Raw genomic sequence first — 25,457 nt, forward strand, 5'->3', positions numbered from 1 at the left:
TATTTGAAGAAAAGCAGGGAAGTTTTACCCTGTGTCCTGGCCCATACTTATCCCTCAACCAACATAACTAAAACCGATTTTATCTGGTCATAAAATTGCTGTTTGTGGGACCTTGCTGTATTCAAAATGGCTGCTATGTTTTCTGTGTTGCAACTGACTACAATTCAAAATGGATGTTTTTTTTCTCCTGGCTGGCTGACATAGCACAGATTGGGGATTGGATCAGTGTTCCTTCTGGTCTGTATAGCTCAAGGATCACAGGATAAATTTGCTGGGCAATTGGGAAACTGACTTCTTTTTGATGGACTAATGTATTTACACATGAATGCACTTTATAAATGGTAGGGATTCGATCTAGAAAGTTATTGTTGCAGCTGACTGACTATTTCTATCCCCATCACTAGGAAAAGGGCTATGGCTGCTTTGTCCTGTGTAATAATCCAAATGACCATTTCAAAATGGGTTGCCTTTCATGTGTTATATAGGAAAATTTGACCAAAAACCTTTTGGCAAGTGCCTATGCTGTGAAAAGCTGCTGGACATGTAATTAATATAGAACTAAAATGAGGAAAGGAAATTTAGCCCATCAACTCCGTTCTTTCCAGAAACTCTCAATTTGCACAATTTAACTGCTATGGAAAGTGACAGCACTTAACATTTCAAAGACAAAACTAAGGAAAATTTGTCTGATTTGCCTACTCGTTCCAAATTTAACCAGCAAAGCCCCAGCATTGTTTTAAGATTGTAATCTGTTCAGTTGTAATCTGTATTCCCCAGGTGATTGTTCTATGATTTTTATAGTGAAGTAACCATTGTGTTGAATGTGCATTGGATCATTGTTTAATCCAATTCATGAGCCAGATAATCAAAATTAGCAGTCTTGCAAGCAGTTTCAGTGAACCATTTTCAGCTGGATTATAGGATCTGGCACAATATATAGTGGGCCAGATTTTGTTGTAGCAGGGCATCTACAGGCATCTACTGTTGGTTAGACTTGCCCCTGCACCCTTCATCTCAAAACATTTTTGCCCAAAAGTTCAAGCTGATAATGGCAGTGTGGAAAACAGGACATCTGTGAACCTGAGTGAACAGGGTATCTTCTCTCTAACCAGTGAAATTTAAGGATTGGGAAATAAACTGGAAGGACTGACTAGGGCGAATTAAAGGGGGCAAATTCAGTGTCTGAACAGGTACAGAAAGATTGGAGTAAGAGAAAAAACTCAGGAAAATTCCCTGAAAATTTCAAAACCTGAAGGAATGAAACTCCACACTTGTAATAGTTCATTTTCAGTGCCAGAGAGGTTCATTGGCAGTCATTAACACTTATGTTGTTAAAAGGATGGTTACACTTGTAATTACTAGCCCTAAATATCTGCAGTGGGTTTAGTTAGTAATCATTCCTGTGACTACTTCATAACCACTCGTCGTTATAGCAGGTGTATTCATGTGTTGTGCTTTAAGTAGTCCATTAAATGTTGATCCATTGTCTCTTGCAAATTTTTGTCACTGTTCAATATGGAAAAAATATTACATTCCAGCAGCAGCATCATAAATGCTGAAGTAAAATCAAAATCTGCAAGAAGAAATTCCTGAAAATAATCAAATTTGAACCCAGTACCTGTAATCCTGACAGTAGATTTATTTAAAATTGATGATTTCCAATGAACTTATTTACATTTGAAATCAGCTTCTCTAATATTTCAACTGTTTAATTGATTAGTTTTATAAATAATTTTACATGCTGCCATGCACATTTTAGCCATTAAATAGTTAAAAATATGTCATACTTCAAATTTAGCACTAAACATAAAGCCTAACTACAAAACTACCCAAGATGACCATAGATTGGGACATGGTAGTTTCTTTTTTTTCCCAACAAATGCACATTCAAATGGAATATATAAATTAGTTTATATTGTACGAGTAGTGTGATAAGATAAAGCAAATTATGGATTCAACTGGACACAACACATTCACTGCTTGAGTGCTCAGATCACCTCGTACTTGAAGTAGGTGTGGTATCTTCTAGCTTGCTGAATTGAAAATTAGCTGGCAGAATTTGGACAAGGTAGTGACGAGTTAAATACTTGAGTGTTACTCAGAGCAGATGCTCCTTCAAGAGGCATTTGGTGGGCTGGTGGTGTGAACAATTAAGAAGGCTTTTGAAAGACTGATCTATTGATCTAGAGCATTACAACCAAAATATTTACTTTGTGTGCTTGCAAACTCAGTTTTGAAATCAAACAAAAAGTAAACTGCAATTTGGATTCTAAATATTGTTTGCATAATCTGTGTAACTTGCATTGAAATTTAGATTGAATTTCCTGGTGGAAACAGTTTTGGAATTGTAACTTCGACTATTGAGATTTTTAATTTGTCATAAGAGAACAATTTTTATTTGTTCTAGGGATCTGAACAATGCTGATAGCCTCCTTTTTTTTTATTGGCTGTCTCTAGTTGCCCTGAGAAGGTGATGGTGGACCACCTTTAAATTGCTGCATTCCCTGTACAATGGTGTTGGGTAGGGATTTTCAGAATTCTGACCCAGAAATAATGAAGAAAGAAAAGCATATTTGAGTCAGGGTGGATGTGTTACTGGGAAGGAAACTTGGAGATGGTGATCCCACAACATTGCAGCTCTTATTCTTGGTAGAAGTTGCAGTGGAGAGATGTACTGTCTAAGTAACCTTGGCCAGTTGCTGCAGTGCATTTTGTAGAATGCAAGTGTGGCATTTACAATGTGCTGGTGGTAGAGGAGACTAATGTTGAGCCAGGGGCTGTAGTAAAGCAAACTGATAGGTGTCAAGCTTCAATGTTATTGCAGGTGCACCGATCCAGGCGATTAGTAAATAATTCCCGCATACTTGAGCCTTGTAGATGGCGGAGGGGGTTAGGAGGTAAGCTACGTATCCAGTTCTTAAAGACATAGACATAAAAAAATTAGAAAATAGGTGCAGGAGTAGGCCATTCGGCCCTTCGAGCCTGCACCGCCATTCCATGAGTTCGTTCATGGCTGAACATGCAACTTCAGTACTCCATTCCTGCTTTCTTGCCAGACCCCTTGATCCCCCTAGTAGTAAGGACTACATCTAACTCCTTTTTGAATATATTTAGTGAATTGGCCTCAACAACTTTCTGTGATAGAGAATTCCACAGGTTCACCACTCTGGGTGAAGAAGTTTCTCCTCATTTCAGTCCTAATGGCTTACCCCTTATCCTTAGACTGTCACCCCTGGTTCTGGACTTCCCCCAACATTGGGAACATTCTTCCTGCATCTAACCTGTCTAAACCCGTCAGAATTTTAAACGTTTCGATGAGATCCCCTCTCATTCTTCTGAACTCCAGTGAATACAAGCCCAGTTGATCCAGTTTTTCTTGACATGTCAGTCCCGCCATCCCGGGAATCAGTCTGGTGAACCTTCGCTGCATTCTCTCAATAGCAAGAATGTCCTTCCTCAAGTTAGGAGACCAAAACTGTACACAATACTCCAGGTGTGGCCTCACCAAGGCCCTGTACAACTGTAGTAACACTCCCTGCCCCTGTACTCCAATCCCCTCGCTATGAAGGCCAACATGCCATTTGCTTTCTTAACTGCCTGCTGTACCTGCATGCCAACCTTCAATGACTGATGTACCCTGACACCAGGTCTTGTTGCACCTCCCCTTTTCCTAATCTGTCACCATTCAGATAATTGTCTCTGTTTTTACCACCAAAGTGGATAACCTCACATTTATCCACATTATACTTCATCTGCCATGCATTTGCCCACTCTCCTAACCTATCCAAGTCACTCTGCAGGTTCATAGCATTCTCCTCACAGCTCACACTGCCACCCAACTTACTGTCATCCGCAAATTTGGAGATGCTACATTTAATCCCCTCGTCTAAATCATTAATGTACAATGTAAACAGCTGGGGCCCCAGCACAGAACCTTGCGGTACCCCACTAGTCACTGCCTGCCATTCTGAAAAGTACCCATTTACTCCTACTCTTTGCTTCCTGTCTGCCAACCAGTTCTCAATCCACGTCAGCACACTACCCCCAATCCCATGTACTTTAACTTTGCACATTAATCTCTTGTGTGGGACCTTGTCGAAAGCCTTCTGAAAGTCCAAATATACCACATCAACTGGTTCTCCCTTGTCCACTCTACTGGAATTTTTTGAGGATGTTTCCAGAAGATTTGTCAAGCATGATTTCCCTTTCACATATCCATGCTGACTTGGACCTATCATGTCACCTCTTTCCAAATGCGCTGCTATGACATCCTTAATAATTGATTCCATCATTTTACCCACGACCGATGTCAGGCTGACTGGTCTATAATTCCCTGTTTTATCACTCCCTCCTTTTTTAAAAAGTGGGGTTACATTGGCTACCCTCCACTCCATAGGAACTGATCCAGAATCTATGGAATGTTGGAAAATAACTGTCAATGCATCCGCTATTTCCAAGGCCACCTCCTTAAGTACTCTGGGATGCAGTCCATCAGGCCCTGGGGATTTATCGGCCTTCAATCCCATCAATTTCCCCAACACAATTCCCGACTAATAAGGATTTCCCTCAGTTCCTCCTTCTTACTAGACCCTCTGACCCCTTTCATATCCGGAAGGTTGTTTGTGTCCTCCTTAGTGAATACCGAACCAATGTACTTGTTCAATTGGTCTGCCATTTCTTTGTTCCCCGTTATGACTTCCCCTGATTCTGACTGCAGGGGACCTACGTTTGTCTTTACTAACCTTTTTCTCTTTGCATATCTATAGAAGCTTTTGCAGTCCGTCTTAATGTTCCCTGCAAGCTTCCCCTCGTACTCTCTTTTCCCTGCCTTAATCAAACCCTTTGTCCTCCTCTGCTGAGTTCTAAATTTCTTCCAGTCCCCAGGTTCGCTGCTATTTCTGGCTAATTTGTATGCCACTTCCTTGGCTTTAATACTATCCCTGATTTCCCTTGATAGCTGCGGTTGAGCCACCTTCCCTTTTTTATTTTTATGCCAGACAGGGATGTACAATTGTTGTAGTTCATCCATGCGGTCTCTAAATGTCTGCCATTGCCCATCCACTGTCAACCCCTTAAGTATCATTCACCAATCTATCGTAGCCAATTCATGCCTCATACCTTCAAAGTTACCCTTCTTTAAGTTCTGGATCATGGTCTCTGAATTAACTGTTTCATTCTCCATCCTAATCTAGAATTCCACCATATTATGGTCACTCATCCCCAAGGGGCCTCGCATAACAAGATTGCTAATTAATCCTCTCTCATTACACAACACCCAGTCTAAGATGGCCTCCCCCCGAGTTGGTTCCTCGACATATTGGTCTAGAAAACCATCCCTTATGCACTCCAGAAAATCCCCCTCCCCTGTATTGCTTCCAGTTTGGTTAGCCCAATCTATATGCATATTAAAGTCACCCATGATAACTGCTGCACCTTTTATTGCATGCACCCCTAATTTCCTGTTTGATGCCCTCCCCAACATCACTACTACTGTTTGGAGGTCTGTACACAACTCTCACTAACTTTTTTTGCCCTTTGGTGTTCTGCAGCTCTACCCATATAGATTCCATGTCATCCAAGCTAATGTCCTTCCTAACTATTGCATTAATCTGCTCCTTTAACCAGCAATGCTACCCCACCTCCTTTTCCTTTTATTCTATCCTTCCTGAATGTTGAATACCCCTGGATGTTGAGTTCCCAGCCCTGTTCATCATGGAGCCACGTCTCCGTAATCCCAATCACATCATATCTGTTAACATCTATTTGCACAGTTAATTCATCCACCTTATTACGGATACTCCTTGCATTAAGCCACAAAGCCTTCAGGCTTGTTTTTTTAACACACTTTGTCCTTTTAGAATTATGATGTAGTGTGGCCCTTTTTGTTTCTTGCCTTTGTTTACTCAGACTTCCACTATTGCTTTTTACCTTTCTATCATCTGTTTCTGACTCCATATTACTTCACCCTGTCTCGCTGCATAGGTTCCCATCCCCCTGCTATATTAGTTTAAACACTCCCGAACTACATTAGCAAATGTTACCCCTCGGACATCAGTTCCAGTCCTGGCCAAGTGCAAACTGTCCCTTTTTGTACAGGTCCTACTTTCCCCAGAACTGGTTCCAATGTCCCAGGAATTTGAATCCCTCCCTCTTGCACCACTGCTCAAGCCACGTATTTATTCTAACTATCCTGCTCCCTCTACTCTGATTAGCACGTGGCACTGGTAGCAATCCAGAGATTACTACCTTTTTGAGGTCCTACTTTTTAATTTAACTCCTAGCTCCATTAATTCAGCTTGTAGGACCTCTTCCCGCTTCTTACCTATATCGTTGGTACCTACATGTACCACAACAACTGGCTGTTCACCCTCCCTCTCCAGAATGTTCTGCAGCCGCTCCGAGACATCCTTGACATCCTTGACCCTTGCACCAGGGAGGCAACATACCACCCTGGAGTCTCGATTGCGGCTGCAGAAACTCCTATCTATTCCCCTTACAATAGAGTCCCCTATCACTATAGCTCCCACTTTTTTTCCCACCCTTCTGTGCAGCAGAGCCACCCATGGTGCCATGAACCTGGCTGCTGGTGCCTTCCCCTGGTAAGTCATCTCCCCCCAACAGTACTACTTCCTGCTCTTGCCTTGTCTCTTGGTCACCCATTCACTATCTGCCCTAACCTTTACCTGCAGTGTGACCAACTCACTAAATGTGCTATCCACAACATTCTCAGCATCGCGCATGCTCCAGAGTGAGTCCATCCGCAGCTCCAGTGCCATCATTAGGTCTGTCAGGAGCTGCAGCAGGATACACTTCCTGCACACATAATAGTCAGTGTCCCTGATTTCCCACATAGCACAGGAGGAGCATGACACGGGTCCGAGCTCTCCTGCCATGACTTTACCCTTCAATTAATTTACTTACTAAAATTTACTTAAACACCAAACAGCTACTTAGTAGTTCGCTGCCAATTAAACCAATCTAAAAGTCAGTCTAAAAGAGAGTTATACTTACCAGTCGAACAGCCAACCACTTACCAGCTTGGCTGTGACGTCCTCTCTTGATTTCGCACTCCTCTATCTTTGTCTGCAGCTGGTTGGGCTGGTCTCTGGGCCTCCATCTCCTACTCTCGCACTTCTTATCAGCTGATCTAGTGTCAGCACTGGTAGGAAAAACAAGACAAAACAGCACCTGCCACCCTCACTTGCCCTTAAAACTCATCCACTTACCAAACTCACGAATGCCACTCTATGCTGCTGCACTCTGTGCTCTGCACGAGCTGCCTCTTTTTAATGGGCCTGCAGAGCTTTGCCCTGATCTGTTGGTTGTAGGTTCACTTGGCTCTGTCTGTGGCCTTGGTGTTTAGCATGCAAATAGCCCTGTGTATTAGCTTCACTGGATCTGTACCATATTCTAAAGTATGCCTGGTGCTGCTCTTGGTGCATATTTCTACACTATCCATTGACCTGGGTTGGTCTCCAAGCTTGATCAGGGAGTGGATAATATGTTGGACCATGAGGTTAGTTTGTAGTGCTATACTGCTGCTGCTGCTGGCCCACAGCACCTCCTTGGATGCTCCGTTTTGGGCTGCCAGATCTGTCCTTAGTCCTACTTAGCATGGTGGTAGTGCCACTTTAATAAATGGCAGATGTCCTTGGTGGAAATGAGGTGGTCCCTTCTGCCAGTGCTATTGCAGGCAAACATGTCTGTGATACAATAGTGAGGATGAGGTTGTGAAGGTTACTTTCTCACTGTGTCTTCACCATTTGATGCAGGCTTAGTTTTTCAGCTGTGTACTTCAGGACGTGATCAATGTCAGTGGTGGTACTGAATCATTCTTGGTATACTCTTGAAGTCCCCCACCAAGAATGATTCAGTACCACCACTGGCACGCTGATCACATCCTGAAGGACTAAGCCTGTATCAATTGGTGAAGGAACCAATATGAGGAAGTAATCTTCATATCCTTGCCCTCACTATCCCACGTTTGCCCATGATAGCACTGGTAGAAGGGACCACCTTGTTTCCACTGAGGACATTCTCCATTGTGTGAAGTGGCACTACCACCATGCTAAGTAGGACTAAGGACAGATCTAGTAGCCCAAATCTTGGCATCCAGGAGTCCTTGTTTGCTTGGAGGAATCTGAAGGAATGTTTAACATGGAGTACAGATTTGCAATTGTGGTGATCAGGTTTCCTTGGCTCTATTTGACTTGAAGCTGAGACTTAACCAGGTCTGGAGTCTATGCTGAGTGCTCCCAGGGCCACTCTCACCTCACAGTATGTCACTGTGTCCCCATCTTTAGTCTGCAGGACATTGAAGAGCTGTTCTATCCCAGACTGGCCCTATTATTTTAATGGGGCCATAACTTTAAACTAGTTTGGGGGCTAACCTAAGAGTCTCAAAACATACTATCAGGATAGTATAAACAGCCAAAGAGCATTTTCTCTGGATTGAATGAGTGGGCAGACCCAGGATATTCTGTTCCCAAGTAGCATAAACCAGCTTGCTGGAGCACTGCAGGTTAATGATTGAATGCCCACTGATTAACATTGCCATGGCAAGCATTCAGCACAAAAATTCTGAAACAATGTTTATTTCTATTTTCAGCTGACAAAGGAAATATTTGCACATTTAGAGAACAATTTGATCAACCTTTTTATTTGGATTGTAGTTTGACTAGCACTAGTGTTAATGTTGGTATTTACTTAATTCTACTTTGTCCACTAGGTTGAGTATATGTTGTTATCATTTGATCACAAACATGAGAAAGTTCAAGTGTTGCTGCAGGGAGAAGATATTCTTCGTGAACTGCAAAATCAGGGTGAAAAGACAAACCCGAAGTAAGTGAATGTTTTGTTCATAAATTGAAACATTCTGGAAGTGGAATCATCATTTTTCTATGCACCAATTTTCTCAGCTAGTGCAGTAGGTGTGCTGCAGTTAATTGTATGCCCCAGGGTTAGGGAAGGAAAACTCTGCCATGTTTCTTTATCTATACAGTGACCTCTACTGGATATGCATGTATTGTCACCGAGGTGAAGACAAGGTTAGGCTTGGTTGTGATGCTTTCCATAATTGGACAGCTTGCCAGTACTAATCAAGACTCATGTGAATAATGGCCACTTGGTTGAGGTTCCAAACCTGCACAATTCTCATTTGAGTGAGTCAACACTTTCAGATAGAGACCATTTTTTCATAAGCAGTGAATTACTTGTGCTTTATAATTACAGTACTGTGAAGATTACCAATGACTGATGAAGAAAAAACTAAATTTTTCAATTTGAGAGTTGATCAAAATGAACAGACCTAGTTTACTCTATTTAAACCCTACCCCTCTTCTAAAGGTGGTAACTTATGCTAGGGTTTTGGCAATTCATCAGTTCTTCATCCAAGTGGCCATTCTTCATGTATGAATATAGGCATTGCATGTTGGCAGGTCAATTCAATTGGGGAAAAGAGAGAATCTTGCACAATCATCTTTTTGCCTGATGCCCTACATACATTTTCAAAGTCTGGCCCTAGGACTTTGGATTAATTGTAGTATCTCCGAATGGTTATGATCTGCTAATTCCACATCAACCAAGGACCAAGCTTAGAACTTTAAAAAGGGTTTCTGAATCATCGGAGTAGCTAAACTCTTAAGATCTATCTTGCTAAGTAACAAATAGTAGAGCTAACATTTTAAAATGCAATTTCATTATACTTGCTGTTTTATCCAAAGCCATCCCACTCTTTGGAGACCCGAATATGGCAGCTATATGATTGAAGGTACTCCAGGGCAACCATATGGAGGCACTATGGCGGATTTTAACACTGTGGAAGCAAACATGAAGTTACGGCGACAGGAAGTGTTTTCCTTGTTGAAAGCGAATGAGACCATCTGCAGTATCACTTCCTTCCCCAGGTTAGTGTTTTTTTTCAGGTTCATATAAAATAGTTTGCGATGAAATAGAGTGAACCTAAAGGACTTGATTTATAACGACAGAAGTCATGAGAAGATAAAAAACAGGAGTAGGCCATACGGCCCCTCGAGCCTGCTCCGCCATTCAATAATATCATGGCTGATCTGATCATGGCCTCAGCTCCACTTCCCTACCTGCTCTCCATAACCCCTTATCCCCTTATCGTTCAAGAAACTGTCTATTTCTGTCTTAAATTTATTCAATGTTCCAGCTTCCACAGCTCTGTCAGCGAATTCCACAGATTCACAACCTTCTGAGAAGAAATTTCTCCTCATCTCAGTTCTAACTGGGTGGCCCCTTATTCTAAGATCATGCCCTCTAGTTCTAGTCTCCCCCATCAGTGGAAACATCCTCTCTGCATCCACCTTGTCAAGCCCACTCGTAATCTTACACATTTTGATAAGATCACCTCTATTCTTAATTCCAATGAGTAGAGACCCAACCTCATTGGAATTCAGAAGAATGAGAGGAGATCTTATAGAAACATATGATACTGAGGGGGCTCAACAAGGTAGATGCAGAGAGGATGTTTCCACTCGGAATCTTGACCTAGAGGGCATAGTTTCAGAATAAGGGGCCATTTAGAACTGAGATGAGGAATTTCTAGAAGGTCATAAATCCATGGAATTCTCAGTCCCAGAGAGCTGTGGAGGCTGGGTCATTGAATATATTTAAGGCAAAGATAGACAGATATTTGAATGATAAGGGAGTGAAGGATTATAGGAAGCGGGCAGGTAAGTGGAGCTGAGCCCAAGATCAGATCAGCCATGATCTTATTAAATGGCTGAGCAGGCTTGAGGGGTCAATGGCCTACTGCTCCTATTTCTTATAACTCCCCTGCTCTTTGAAATAGTGCCATGGGATCTTTTATGTCCACCTGAGGACAGACTGGGCGGGGCCTTGGTTTAACATTTCATCTAAAAGACTGCACCTCACAATGCAGCACTGCACTGGATTGTTAGCTGAGATTTTTTTTAGTGTTCAAGTTCCTGGAGTGGGACTTAAACCCACAACCTTCTGAATTGAATACACAACATTTTATTTCAAGACGTGATTTGAGGTTACTTGCATAAAATGTGTAACATTTAGTGGTCCCTTTTAGAGAATGCAATAAATAAATTCTGCAAATTTCTTTTTAAATAGTTGAGCTATAGTGCGTTCCATAGTTGCTCTACCACTAATAATAAATTCCGGTCTCCAACTGCAAGAATCATGAGTTGTACCCATTTATGGTATTTCTGACAACTGGCTGTTGCCTTGTTGACCTTTTTGTAATCTTAATTGTAAAGTGCTTGAAGATAACTGAATGGAGCTATACAAATGTAAGTTTTTTTTTTCCTCCTTTGCATTATATATTGAACTTCCTTGGAAACCATTTTTATCCCCCAGCTTGCCAGCTTTGGAAATGCTGAAGTTTGCTTGTGTTGGTCAGAACATTGTCATTTGTTTTGCCTATGACCTATGTTTTGAACACTGCCTCCTGGCCATTTTTACAATTGGACAAGAATCTTGGTGCCACTCATCGAACTATGATATGGTTTTCTACTTCCCTTTTCTCCTGACGGTCCAGCAGGGTGGCATTAAATGAAATTCCAAAGTGCATGTTAAAGCTCCTCGGGCATAACATTGAATGGCTATCCTCAGCATAAACTGATATCAATGGTATGGATCACCTGTCACTATTTTTTGTTTTGCTTAACACTTGATACCAAGATGCTTTTCTTGATGTGGATCATCTGTATGTGGTGATAGTATTTTGGTATCAAGATGTTCTGATTATTGTGAGCTTTGATGTTTCCTATGTGGTTTGCTGTTCTGAGCCAAAGTTGCAACTGAAGGAATGGGCAATCCTATGAAGGTATGAAAGTCGAGTTGACTAAAGTGGACTGGGAAAGTAGATTACAGGGTAAGACGGCAGATAAGCAGTGGCAAACATTTAAGGAGATATTTCATAACTCCCAGCAAAGCTTTATGCCAGTGAGAAAAAGACCTGAAGTATGAACCATCTGTGGCTAAATAAGGAAGTAAAGGACTAGCAAATTGAAAACCAAGGCATACAATATTGCGAAGAACAGTGGAAGGCCAGAGGATTGGGAAATTTTTAGAAACCAGCAAAGGATGACCAAAAAAACACAGAAGATAGTTTGAGAGTAAACCTGCAAGAAATAGACAGTAAGAGCTTCTACAGGTAATATAAAGGAAAAGAGTAGCTAAAGTAAATGTTGGTCCCTTAAAGGATGAGACTGAAGAATTAATAATGGGAAACATGGAAATGGCAGAGACTTTGAGCAAATTTTGTATCAGTCTTTACGATAGAAGACACTAAAAGTATCCAAATAATCAAGGGGCTATTGGGAGAGCAGGGGGTGGGGGTAACTTAAAACAATCACCATCAATCGAGAAAAAGTACTAGGCAAACTAATGGGATGTGGACAAGTCCCCTGAACCTGATGGCCTGCACCCAAGGGTCTTAAAAGAAGTGGCTGCAGAGATAGTAGATGCATTGGTTGTAATTTAACAAAATTACCTGGATTCTGGGGCAGTCCCAGCGGATTGGAAAACCGCAAATATAAGAAAGGAGTGAGACAAAGCAGGAAACTATAGACCACTTAGCCTAACATCTGTCATTGGGAAAATGCTGGAGTTCATTATTAAGGAAGTAGTAGCAAGACATTTAGAAAATCATAATAGTCAAGCAGAGTCAGCATAGTTTTATGAAAGGGAAATCCCGTTTGACAAATTTGTTGGAGTTCTTTGAGGATGTAACGAGCAGGGTGGATAAAGGAGAACCAGTAGATGTCATGTATTTGGATTTCCAAAAGGCATTCGATAAGGTGCCACCTAAAATGTTACTGCACAAGATAAGAGCTCACTGGGTTGGGGGTAATATATTAGCATGGATCGAGGATTGGCTAACAAGAGTTGGGATAAATGGGTAATTTTCAGGTTGGTAAACAGTAACTAGTGGGGTGGCACAGGCTCTATGCTGGGTCCTCAACTATTTGAAATCTATATTAATGACCAAGTGTAATGTAGCCAAATTTGCTGATGACACAAAGATAGGTGTGAAAGCAAGGTGTGAGGAGGATGCAAAGAATCTGCAAAAGGATACAGACAGCCTAAGTGGGCAAACATTTAGTAGATGAAGTATAATGTGAGAAAATGTGAGGTTAACCACTTTGGTAGGAAAAAATAAAAAAGCAAATTATTATTTAAATAGGGAGAGATTACAAAATGCTGCCAGGGATCTGGGGGGGTCCTTGAACATGAAACACCAAGTTAGCATGCAAGTACAGCAAATAATTAGGAAGGCAAATGGAATGGTGCAAGAGGGAGAGAGTATAAAAGCAGGGAAGTCTTACTACAACTGTACAAGGCAGTTAGTGAAATCACACCTGGAGTACTGATACAGTTTTGGTCTCCTTATTTAAGGTTGGATCATCATAGGCAGCCCCTCGGAATCGAGGAAGACTTCCCCTCTAAAAATGAGTTCTTCGGTGACTGAATAGTGCAATACGAGGACCACAGATCCCTGTCCCATCTGTGACAGGGACTGTCGTTGAGGGAAAGTAGGGTGGGACTGGTTTGCCGCATACTCTTTCCGCTGCCTGCGCTTGGTTTCTGTATACTCTCGGCGATGAGACACTGTGCTCAGCCCCCCTCCACTTGGAGCGGTCTTTGGCCAGGGACTCCCAAGTGTCGGTGGGGATGTTGCACTTTATCAGGGAGGCTTTGAGGGTTTCCTTGAAATGCTTCCTCTGCCCACCTTTGGTTCGTTTTCTGAGAAAGAGTTCAGAGTAGAGTGCTTGCTTTGGCAACTACAGAGGAATCTGTTATCAACCACTGGGAAAGTCGTCACTAGAGTCCTCCTCAACAGTCTTCTCCCTGTGGCTGAGGAGCTCCTCCCGGAGTCAGTGTGGATTTTGTCCACTTCGGGGTACAACGGACATGATTTTTACAGCATGACAGCTGCAAGAAAAATGCAGGTAACGGCACCAACCCTTGTACATGGCCTTTGACCTTACAAAGGCCTTTGACACTGTCAACCGCAAGGGTCTATGGAGCGTACTCCTCCGTTTCGGCTGTCCCCAAAAGTTCGTCACCATCCTCCGTTGCTCCATAACGACATGCAAGCAGTGATCTTTACCAACGGATCCATTACAGACCCAATCCATGTCCGGACCGGGGTCAAACAGGGCTGCATCATCGCGCCAACCCTCCAAGGGTTGCATTGGAGGCAGTTCAGAGAAGGTTCACGAGGTTGTTTCCTGAGATGAAGGGGTTGTCCTATGAAGAAAGGTTGGGCCTATACTCATTGGAGTTTAAAAGACTAAGAGGTGATCTTATTGAAGCTTTTAAGATTCTGAGGGGGCTTGACAGGGTAGATGCAAAGGATGTTTCCCCTCATGGGGGAATCTCGAACTAGGGGGGCATAGGTTCAGAATAAGGGGTCGCCCATTTAAAACGGAAATGAGGAGGAATTTCTTCTGAAGGTCGTGAATCTTAAATTCTCTACTCCCGAGAGCTGTGGAGGCTGGGTCATTGAATATATTTAAGGCGGAGATGGACAGAATTTTGAGGGATAAAGGAATAAAGGGTTATGGGGCGTGGGCAGGGAAGTGGAGCCGAGGCCAAGATCAGGTCAGCAATGATCTTATTGAATGGCGGAACAGGCTTGAGGGACCAAATGGCCTACTCCTGTTCCTATTAATCCAATACTTTAAGGGCTTCCTATAGTTGAACTTCCATTGTTCTGTTCATGTGTTGCATCACCTGCTTACAGTAATTAAGGTCCTTGACAACAGATTAAAGGGATTTGAGCATGCTAACTACTGAGGTCTGAGGACCAAATATGTGGGTCAAGTTTCGGCCTGAGTTGCTCCTATTTTTTTTGGAGCAACTGGTTTAGAATGGAGTATCTTAGAAATTACAATTCTCGGCATTTAGTTTGCTCCAGTTCTAGTCAGTTAGAACAGTTTCAGTTTGGAACGGATTTTGTTTTTCAAAAGGGGGCATGTCTGGTTATTTACGCCTGTTTTGAAAGTTTAGGCAGTGAAAACTTACTCCAAACTAACTTAGAATGGCATAAGTGCAGATTTTTGTACGCTCAGAAAAACCTTGCCTACATTTTACAAATTGGACGTAGGGAACGAGGTGTGGGGGGGAGAAAGTAATTCAATTCTACAAACATTCAACACTCTTGCTTATACAGAGCCATCCTGAATAAAAAAATTATAAACAAAGCAAAGATAAAATATTGAATATTCCTAACTGTGTGAAGCAGCAGCAGCAGCCTTTGAGCTGCAGTGCTTCAGGCAGGCTTTCCATGGAGGAGACAGGGTGGCGTCAGTGACTCGACGGTAGTCCAACAACGGCAGCAGGCAGCCTTCGAGCTGCGGTACTTCAGGCAGGCCTTCCTTCCATGTAGGAGACAGGGGCGGCATCAGTGGCTCAACGGCAGACGAAGACACAGCAAGCAGGCAGCCTTCGAGCTGCAAGGAAAGCTGAGGCCATTCGGCCACGGGATAGGGGCGGCGGCAGTGGCTCGACGGCGGCCGAAGACACAGCAAGTAGCACTCTCTGATTTCAGCAGGTGATTTCTTCAACACTGCTGCTAAAAGCAGTCCTTCAGACTCCTTCAATCCCAAGCCTTTCCATGGGTTCAACAGACAAATGAACACTTTTTCTTTAAGTCCCTTTAAAAATGGCCGAGTGCCAATGTTTATGGGCTACTGCGCGCACGTGCTTCAACGTGCACGCGCAAGGCTGCCGGCATGTCGTCGTCTCATTTAAATTAGCCCCGGCCCCCACCACTTGTAGAATAGGTGCGACTCTGTGGCTCCGCACCCTGCTGCTGTGTGCGCACCGCGCCGAGCTCCCAGGGAGCTGGAGAATCTGGAGGTATTTTTCTGACTCACTTTTAGGCGCGATAAACAGGAGTCTAGGTCGGGGCTGTGCCGTTCTAGGCGCGGCCCGAAACTTCACCCCATGGTGTGTTTGTTTCCTTCCTTGTTACGATACTTATAGGTTAAAGTCAGCTTCAATTGAAGCCATAACTTAGATTGACTAGTGCATTTCAGTATCGGAACATATATAATGCATTTGTAAGTTGCCGCAATGAAACAAAAGGCTATCTTAATGTGTTAATGCTTGTTTAGTGCAAAGCTCCATTAGTGTTCCATCCACCTGCATTGTTGATGCTTATCTGTAAAAGTATTGGTGTTCCGCTTCATAGATGAACTTCAAGGATTGCAAGTAGGTACCCTCTATAGCAAATGTCCTTTGTATTTGACATCCTGTGCATGTCTGACAGCTTGATGCAATTTAAAAAAACAAAATAGGTATTTGCTTTCCTGGATGAACTTCAAAGGAGGCGTTATCTCGGTTAGATTATCCCCAATTCAAGAATCCTTCTAAAGCTGAGAGGGGCAGGAGCTCTAGAAAGTTGGCAGCAAACCACCAACTATAATTTTCAGTGACTTTTTCAGTCTCTGAGGTTTTGCATGGAAGATGTTACTAATGAGGAATAATTTTGTTCTGTATGGCTTAAAATCTGCAATTTTTCTTTGCTATTGCTTACTTGTCTATTAATAAATTGGTTTGTTAGCTTACTGCCTGAGTTAAGGTCTGATACGACCTTCAGAAGTCAAGGAGATAAACTATGGGCAAGTGATGTTTCCAGTAATAATGCAGTAGACTTGCTATCATTATCCAAATATTGGGCATTGAAAGGCGCACTCAGGAATTTGGTTTGGAAAGAGAAACGGTGTACTTAAGTAGTTTTTTGTGCTGAGCATGAGGAAAAAGTCTCAAGTAAACATCCAAAATGGTAATGGGGGGGGTGGGGCCTGCAGACTAATTTAAAGCTCCAATCAAGACTAGTGTCATAGTACAGAGTGTGCCAAAGCTGCTTTTTACTTTTTGCTATCCTGGGTTTGCTGTTCCTGTATTTGAGGAATGAAGACTACCTTGCATCCCATGTATTTTTATGTCCGATATTGAAGCTTGCTCATACCATGGCGATCCGGGCAAGCCATATTCTAATGGTTCTCCATTTTATCTGAGCTGAACTCTTGAGCAATCATTTATCTACAGTCATCATTGCAACAACTTGCTAAGGTTACTTCAACAGCATCCTGCGATATCTACCACTGAGAATGAGCAGCAATGTTGTGGGACCACCAAGTTCCCTCAAGTCACACACCATTCTGATTTGGACATTACCTTCACTGTGGCTAAGTTAATCAATATCCTGGAATTCCCTACCTAACACCATTTGTGGGAGCACCAGTGCCACAAGAACTGCAGCGGTTCAAGAAGGCTTGTCCCCACCTTCTCAAAGCAACTAGGAATGGACAGTGAAGGCTGCCTTGTCAGTAATGCCTATAATCCTGAGAATTTATTTAAAACTAGCATTTAATTGCTAAGATGGTCTTGGGCATGCAGACTAATTTAAAGCTCCTATCAAGACCAGTGTCATAGTACTTTGTGAGCCAAAGCTGCTTTTGATTTTTTCCCCCTCCCCCCCTTTTTGCTTACCCAATAAAATTGATTATTCTGTGGGTAGAAGATTTGATAAGCTGCCAAATTCTGGGAACCGAACTTGAGATCCCATCTGGATTTCAGAGTTGCATCCAAAAGATTTATCCATTTTGTGGATCAAGTAGTTTATTCTGCTTCCTTACCGATTTTTGAAAAATGTTCTTGCACATTGTCATCTGGTTGTAGATGTTGATGTGGTGTGAGATACAAAACTTCCTGAAGTTCCAACTCACTGTTTTATTATTGATCTTGCAAGTGCTTAACAATGAAGCATTTGAGAGGATTCAAAATTCCTTCAGACTATAGAATCATTAAAGCACAGTCTGAGGTAATTCGGCCCTTCGAGCCTGTACTGGCTCTCTGCAAGAGTGCTTCTGCTCGACCCACTCTTCTGCCCTTTCCCTGTAGCCCTGCAATTTTTTTTCCCTTCAGGTGCTTATCTAATTCCCTTTTGAAAGCTACGATTGAATCTGCCTCCACCATCCTTTCAGGCAATGCATTCCAGATCCTAACCACTTGCTGTGTTTATTTAAAAAAAAAAAGATTTTCCTCATGTCTCCCTTGGATCTTCTGCCAATCTGTATATTCTGGTTCTCTACTCTTCTGCCAATGGGAACAGTTTCTCTCTATTGTCTAGATCCCTCATAATTTTGAGCATCTCTATCAAATCTCCTCTCCATCTTCTCTGCTCAGAGAATAACCTCAGCTTCTCCAGTCGATCCACATACCTGAAGTCCCTCATTCCTTGTAAATCTCTTAAAGCCTTCACCCTTCCTAAAGTGTGGTGCCCAAAATTGGAAACAATACTCCAGTTGAGGCTTTATAAAGGTTCATCATGGCTCTTGCTTTTGTACACTCTGCCTCTATTTATAAAGCCCAGGATCCCGTATGCTTTTTTTTAAACCGCTTTCCTCAACCTGCCCTGCCACCTTCAACGATTTGTGCACCTGTACCCCCCAGGTGTTTCTGTTCTTGCACCCCCATTAGCATGTACCCTTTAGTTTATATTGCCTCTCCTTGTTCTTCCTACCAAAATGCATCACTTTGTACTTTTCTGTATTAAACTTAATCTGCCACATGTCTGCCCATTCCACCAAGCCTGCCTATCCTCTTGAAGTCTATTACTATCCTCCTCACTGTTCCAAGTTTTGTCAGCCACAAATTTTGAAATAGTGCCATGAACACCCAAGTCCAAATCATTAATATATATCAAGAAAAGCAGTGGTTCTAGTATTGACTCCTGGGGAACACCACTGTATACCTTCCCCCTTCCCCCCCCCCCCCTCCACCCCCAATGCAGTCCGAAGCACAGCCGTTCACCACTACTCTCCGTTTCCTGTCGATTTAGCCAATTTTGTATCCATGCTTCCACTATCCCTTTTATTCCATGGGCTTCAACTTTGCTGGCAAGCCTATTATGTGGTGCTTTATCGAACACCTTTTTGGAAGTCCATGTACACCACATCAATCGCATTGCCCTCATCAACCCCCTGTTACCTCATTCAAAAATTGTCAAGTTGAACACCTGTTTTCCTTTTAACAAATCTGTGCTGGCTTTCCTTAATTAATCCACACTTGTCCAAGTGACTCTTAATTTTGTCCTGGATTATCATTTGTAAAAGCTTCCCCATTAGAGGTTAAACTGACAGACCTGTAGTTGCAGAGTTTTTTGAGCAAGGGTGTAACATTTGCAATGTTCCTGTCCTCTGACATCACCCCCATTTACAAGAAGGATTGGAAGATTATGGCCAATACTATTGCAATTTCCATCTTTGCTTCACTCAGCATCCTAGGATGCAACCTATCCAGTCCTGATAACTTATCTACTTTAAGTACAACCAGCCTTTCTGGAACCTCCTTTATCAATTTTTATCTCATTCAACATCTCAATTACCTCCTCTTTCACTGACTGGCAGCAACTTTTTCCTTGTAAAGACAGATGCAAAGTATTTATTTAGTACCTCAGCCATGCCCTCTGCCTCCATGCGTAGGACTCCTTTTTGATCCCTAATCGACCCCACCCCTCCTCTTACTACCCGTTTACTATTTATGTCTATAGAAGACTTTTTTGGATTCCCTTTTGTTAGCTACCAGTCTAGTCTCTCTTATTTCCCTTTTCACTTCTCCACTGACTTTTCTGTATTCAGCCTAGTTCTCACTTGTATCCTCAACCTGACATCTGTCATGTGCCCCTTTTTTCTGCTTTATCTTGCTCTCTATCTTTTTCATCATCCAGGGAGCTCTGGCTTTGGTTGCCCGACCTTTCTCCCTTATGAAAATGTACCTCGACTGTACCCGAACCATCTCGTTTTCAATTACAATTTTCCTGCCAATCTTTGATTTCAATTTACCTGGGCCAGGTCCATTCTCAACCCACTGAAATTGGCCCCCCTCCAATTAAGTATTTTGACTCTAGATTGCCGTTGTCCTTTTCCATAGCTAACCTAAACCTTATGATACTATGATCACTGTTCGCTAAATGTTCCCCTACTGACCTGAACCTGACCGACCTTATTCCCCAGAACCAGATCCAGCAATGCCTGCTTCCTCGTTGGGCTGGAACTGTACTGATCAAGAAAGTTATCTTGAACACGCTTCAGAAATTCTTCCCCTCTGTGCCCTTTACACTATTATCCCAGTCTGAGCCAGTTCCCTGTTACTGCCACATCATATTCCCATGTGGCTATTTATGCCTGCAGCTCACCAATCTTATTTACCATGCTTTTGTGTGTTTACATACATGCACTGTAAACCTATTTTAGACCACCTTTTATTTTCTTAATCTGACCCCACCTTATACTGTACTGTATCTTACTCTAGAGCTATCTGTATCTCCCATTCTTGTTTACCATGTTTCTCCTTTCTAATGCTGCATCCTGGTGTCCATCCCTCTGCCAAATTGGTTTAAACCCTCCCCAAAAGCACTAACAACCTCTTTCTCCCCCCCCCCCCCCCCCCCCCAAACGAGGATATTGATCCCTGCTCTGTTGAGGTGCAACCTGTCCGGCCTGTACAGGTCCCACCTCCCCTGGAATTGGTCCCAATGTCCCTGCATTCTAAAGCCCTCCCTCCTGCACCATCTCTCTAGCCACGCATTCATCTGCTCTATCCTCTTATTTCCAAACTCACCGGCACTGGGAGTAATCGGAGATTGCTACCTTTTTGAGATCCTGCTTGTTAATCTCTTTCCTAGCTCCCTAAAATCTGCCTGCAGCATCTCATCCCTCTTTCTCCCAATGTTGTTGATACCATTATGGACTACGATCCCTTGCTCTTGTCCTAATTTGTTTGGGAGGGCACTTGTATGCCAACTAGGTTTTGTCTCTGTGGCACTAAGGGCTGGATTTTCGATAAGTTTGCAAGTGGGTTTTTCATCACGATTTGATCCTCCGCGGTGAAAACCCGGTCGCAAAGCCTGGACGGGATCCCCAGGTACCTGTTTGCGGCGGCGCTTTCAAGTAGTGTGCAACGCCAAATTTCGGCTCTCTTGTCCATGCAACCCTGCCAGCAGTGGTAAGTATGAAAACCTGCAAAGACACAAATTAAAGGTTTTTTTATTAATTCTTTTTCAGCAATTTGCAAGTTAAGGGTTTTGTGAATGTTTTTTGCCATTTTTTTTCCCTCCCAAGGCGCCCCTCGCAGTTCTCCCGGCCCCAGACTAAATTTGGCTAAACTCTCGTTTTTGCACCACGAATCCTTGAGCAACCGGTACTCTGTTCTGAGTGCCGGTGGGGGCGATGGTGGCTCTGGGGAATGCAGCCAGAGCCAAGTCCAAGACACCATGGGTGGCTCAGCTGCACAGGGGAGGAGGAAAAAGAATGGAAGAGCTATAGTGGTAGAGGATGCCATAGTCAGGGAAGCAGACAGGCGTTTGTGGCTGCAAATGTGACTCCAGAATGGTATGTTGTCTCCCTGGTGCCAAGGTCAAGGATGTCACTGAGCGGCTGCAGGGCATTCTGGGGGCAGAGGGCGAACAGCCAGAGGTCGTGGTCCACATCGGTACCAATGACATAGGTAGGAAGAGGAATAAGATACTGCAGGCAGAGTTTAGGGAGCAAGGAGAGAGATTAAAAAGCAAGACCTCAAAGGTAGTAATCTCCGGATTATTCCCAGTACCACGAGCTAGTGAGTACAGAAATAGGAAGATAGAGCAGATGAATATGTGGCTGGAGAGATGGTGCAGGTGGGAGGGCTTTACATTCCTGAGACATTGGAATCGCTTCTGGGGGAAGGTGGGACCTGTACAAGCCGGATGGGTTGTGCCTCAACGGAGCAGGGACCAATATCCTCGCGATGGGGTTTGCTCGTGCTGTTGGGGAGGGTTTAAACTAGCTTGGCAGGGGAATGGGAACCTGAGAGTTGATTTAGTATGGAGGGGAGAAAAGTGGAAATTAGAAAGCAAAAATAAGTGAGTTTGAAGGAGAGAGGAAACAAACAGGAAAAAAGGGTAAAATAACAAATTTAAAGGTACTTTGTCTAAATGCACGTAGCCTTTGTAACAAAATAAATGAGTTGACAGCACAAATTGAGACAAATGGGTATGATCTGATAGTTATTGCAGAGACGTGGTTGCAAGATGACCAGGGATGGGAATTAAATATTCAGGGGTATTTGACAATCCGGAAGGACGGACAGACAAAGGAAAAGGAGATGGGGTAGCTCTTTTGATAAAAGATGGAATCACTGCAATAGTGAGAAACGATATATGCTTAAAGGATCAGGATGTTGAAACAGTTTGGGTGGAGATAAAGAATAATAAGGGGAAAAAGTCACTGGTGGTGGTAGTATATAGGCCCCCTAACAGTAGCAACTCTTGGTCGGACCATAAATCAGGAAACAATGGGGGCTTGTAAAAAGGGAACAGCAATGATCATGGGTGATTTTAACCTCCATATTGGTCAGGGTAGACTTGAGGAAGAGTTCATAGAGTGCATAAGGGACAGGCTCCTTGAGCAGTATGTAATGGAACCATCCAGGGGGCAGGCTATCCTAGATCTGATCCTGTGTAATGAGACAGGATTAATAAACAATCTCCTAGTAAAGGATCCCCTTGGAATGACTGATCATAGCATGATTGAGTTTCAAATTCAGATGCAGGGTGAGAAAGTTGGATCTCTAACCAGTGTACTATGAAGGTATGAGAGCAGAGTTGGCTAAGGTGGACTGGGAAAACAGATTGAAGTATGGGACGGTCGATGAACAGTGATGTACATTTAAAGAAATATTTCACAACTCAAGAAAAATATATTCTACTAAGGAGGCAAGAATGCAAGAGAAAAGAAAGCCATCCGTGGCTAAAGAAATAAAGGACTATCCGATTTTTAAAAACAAGGGCATACTGTTGTGTATCTGTAAAGAATGCATTCCCATGTTCCGCCACCAGGGAACGCATCCCCTGAAGTCCCAAGGAATCCCAGCATCCCTTGGGAGTACTGTATATAAGGCCTGTTCCTCACTCTGGAGTGTCTTAATAAAGACTGAGGTCACTGTTACTTTAACCTCCCTGTGTGCAGTCTCATCTGTGTTAGGAACACAACAATTGGCGACGAGTATACGAATCCAACGCAAAGATGCAGCAAACTGTGGGCATCCTGGAGAAGTTCTCGGAGGGTGAGGAGTGGGAAGCTTATGTCGAACGGCCAGACCAGTACTTTGTAGCCAACGAGCTGGACGGAGAAGGAAGCGCTGCAAAAAGGAGAGCAGTCCTCCTCACGGTCTGCGGGGCACTGACCTACAGCCTCATGAAGAATCTTCTGGCTCCGGTGAAACCCACAGATAAGTCGCATGAGGAGCTGTGTACACTGGTTTGGGAGCATCTTAACCCAAAGGAGAGCGTGCTGATGGCGAGGTATCGGCTCTACACGTGCCAGTGATCTGTAGGTCAGGAAGTGGCGAGCTACGTCGCCGAGCTAAGGCGACTTGCGGGACAATGAGTTTGATGGCTACCTGGAACAAATGCTCAGACTTTTTTGTACTGGGCATTGGCCTCGACACCACCCTACGAAAACGCTTGACTGTAGAGACACTGACCCTCAGTAAGGCCATTGCGATAGCACAGGTGTTTATGTCCACCAGTGACCACACCAAACAAATCTCTCAGCACACAAGTGCTAGCAATGTTCAGAAATTAACTGGAACTGTGTTTGCAAGCAGAAATGTACAGGGCAGAAACCACGAGTCTGCAACTACCAACAGGCCTCAGGTGACCCAGATGACTGCGCAACAAAGGATGAATGCAAGGCAATTCACACCTTGTTGGCATTATGGAGGCTTCCATTCATCCTATTCATGCTGCTTCAAAGGGTATGTTTGCAGGAGCTGTGGAACAATGGGGCACCTCCAACGAGCTGCAAAACCTGCTAACCACCACGTGGCAGAGGAAGATCGGTCCATGGTGGATCAAAGCAAATTCGAGCCTCGGGGCAGATGCTGAATTACATGGGGTGCATACATGAAATGTGCACCTATAATGTAAAATTGAATGGCTTACCCGTAGCCATGGAACTGGACACTGGCGCTAGCCAATCCATGAGTAAAAAGATGTTTGAGCCCCATCCACACGAAACTGAGAATGTACACCAAAGAGCTTATCACTGTCCTGGGCAGTGCCATGGTCAAGGTCACCTACGAGACCATGGTGCACGAACTGCCACTCTGGATAGTCCCGGGCGATGCCCTCACCGCTTGGAAGGAGCTGGCTGGGCAAAATCCGCTGGAACTGGGATGACATCCGAGCGCTTTCACATGTCTGAGGCCTCATGTACCCAGGTTCTTAACAAATTACCTTCCCTTTTTGAGCCAGGCATTGGAAACTTTTCCGGGGCAAAGATGTGGATCCACTTGGTCCCAGAGGCACGACCCATTCACCACAAGGTGCGAGCGGTACCTCACATGATGAGGGAGAGAGTGGAACGCGAGGGCATCATCTCCCCAGAGGAATTCAGCAGGTGGGCCAGCCCGATTGTTCCAGTACTCAACAGTGATGGCACGGTCAGGATTTGTGGCAATTATAAAGTAACTATTAATCGTTTCTCGCTACAGGACCAATTCCCGCTACGTAAGGCAGACGGCCTATTTGCGACGCTGGCAGGAGGCAAGACGTTCACCAACCTCGACCTGACTTCAGCCTACATGATGCAGGAGCTGGAGGAGTCTTCGAAGGGCCTCACCTGCATCAACACACACACAAGGGACTGTTCATCTACAACAGATGACTGTTTGTTTGGAATTCAGTCGGCTGCAGCGATCTTCCAGAGGAACATGGTGAGCCTACTCAAGTCGGTACCATGCACGGTGGTTTTTCAGGACGACATATTGGTCACTGGTCGGGACACCGTCTAGCACCTACAAAACTTTGAGGAGGTCTCCAGTGACCGGATCGTGTAAGGCTGCGGCTGAAGAGGTCGAAATGCGTCTTCTTGGCAACAGAAGTGGAGTTTTTGGGGTGAAAGATCACGGCAGACGGCATTCAGCCCAGACGCCAAGACACGGGCCATTAGGAACGTGCCCAGGCCACAGAATGTCACAGAGCTGCGGTCGTTCCTGGGACTCCTCATCTATTTTGGTAACTTCCTACCGGGTTTAAGCACCCTCTTAGAGCCCCTATATGTGTTATTGTGTAAAGGTGAGAACTGGGTATGGGGTGAAAAAACAAGTAATTGTTTTTGAGAAAGCCAGAAACATTTTATGCTCCAACAAGCTGCTTGTATTGTATAACCCATGTAAAAGACTTGTGCTAGCATGTGATACGTCATCGTACGGAGTCGGGTGTGTATTACAACAAGCTAACGTTGCGGGGAACTTGCAACCTGTCGCCTATGCCTCCAGGAGCTTGACTAAGGCCGAAAGGGCCTACAGCATGATTGAGAAAGAGGCATTAGCCTGTGTGTTCGGGGTAAAGAAAAAGCATCCACCACAGGTATAGTAATGATGAAAGCGATAGCCAGATCCTA

General features: G+C 43.7%; 1 protein-coding gene across 2 annotated transcripts in view; it reads left to right on the forward strand.

Annotated features, from left to right (window-relative positions):
* The window catches only part of gclc (glutamate-cysteine ligase, catalytic subunit), a 103,711-nt gene that overhangs the window by 24,307 nt on the left and 53,947 nt on the right, over window positions 1–25,457 (forward strand). For both annotated transcript variants that reach the window (XM_070884893.1, XM_070884894.1), the window contains 2 exons: window positions 8,729–8,841; window positions 9,723–9,905. In XM_070884893.1, the coding sequence (XP_070740994.1) occupies window positions 8,729–8,841; window positions 9,723–9,905 (296 nt within the window). The remainder of the gene's footprint in view (window positions 1–8,728; window positions 8,842–9,722; window positions 9,906–25,457) is intronic.

Source organism: Pristiophorus japonicus, chromosome 7 (genome assembly GCF_044704955.1).
Source record: "Pristiophorus japonicus isolate sPriJap1 chromosome 7, sPriJap1.hap1, whole genome shotgun sequence".
In the NCBI taxonomy this organism is placed as follows: domain Eukaryota; kingdom Metazoa; phylum Chordata; class Chondrichthyes; family Pristiophoridae; genus Pristiophorus; species Pristiophorus japonicus.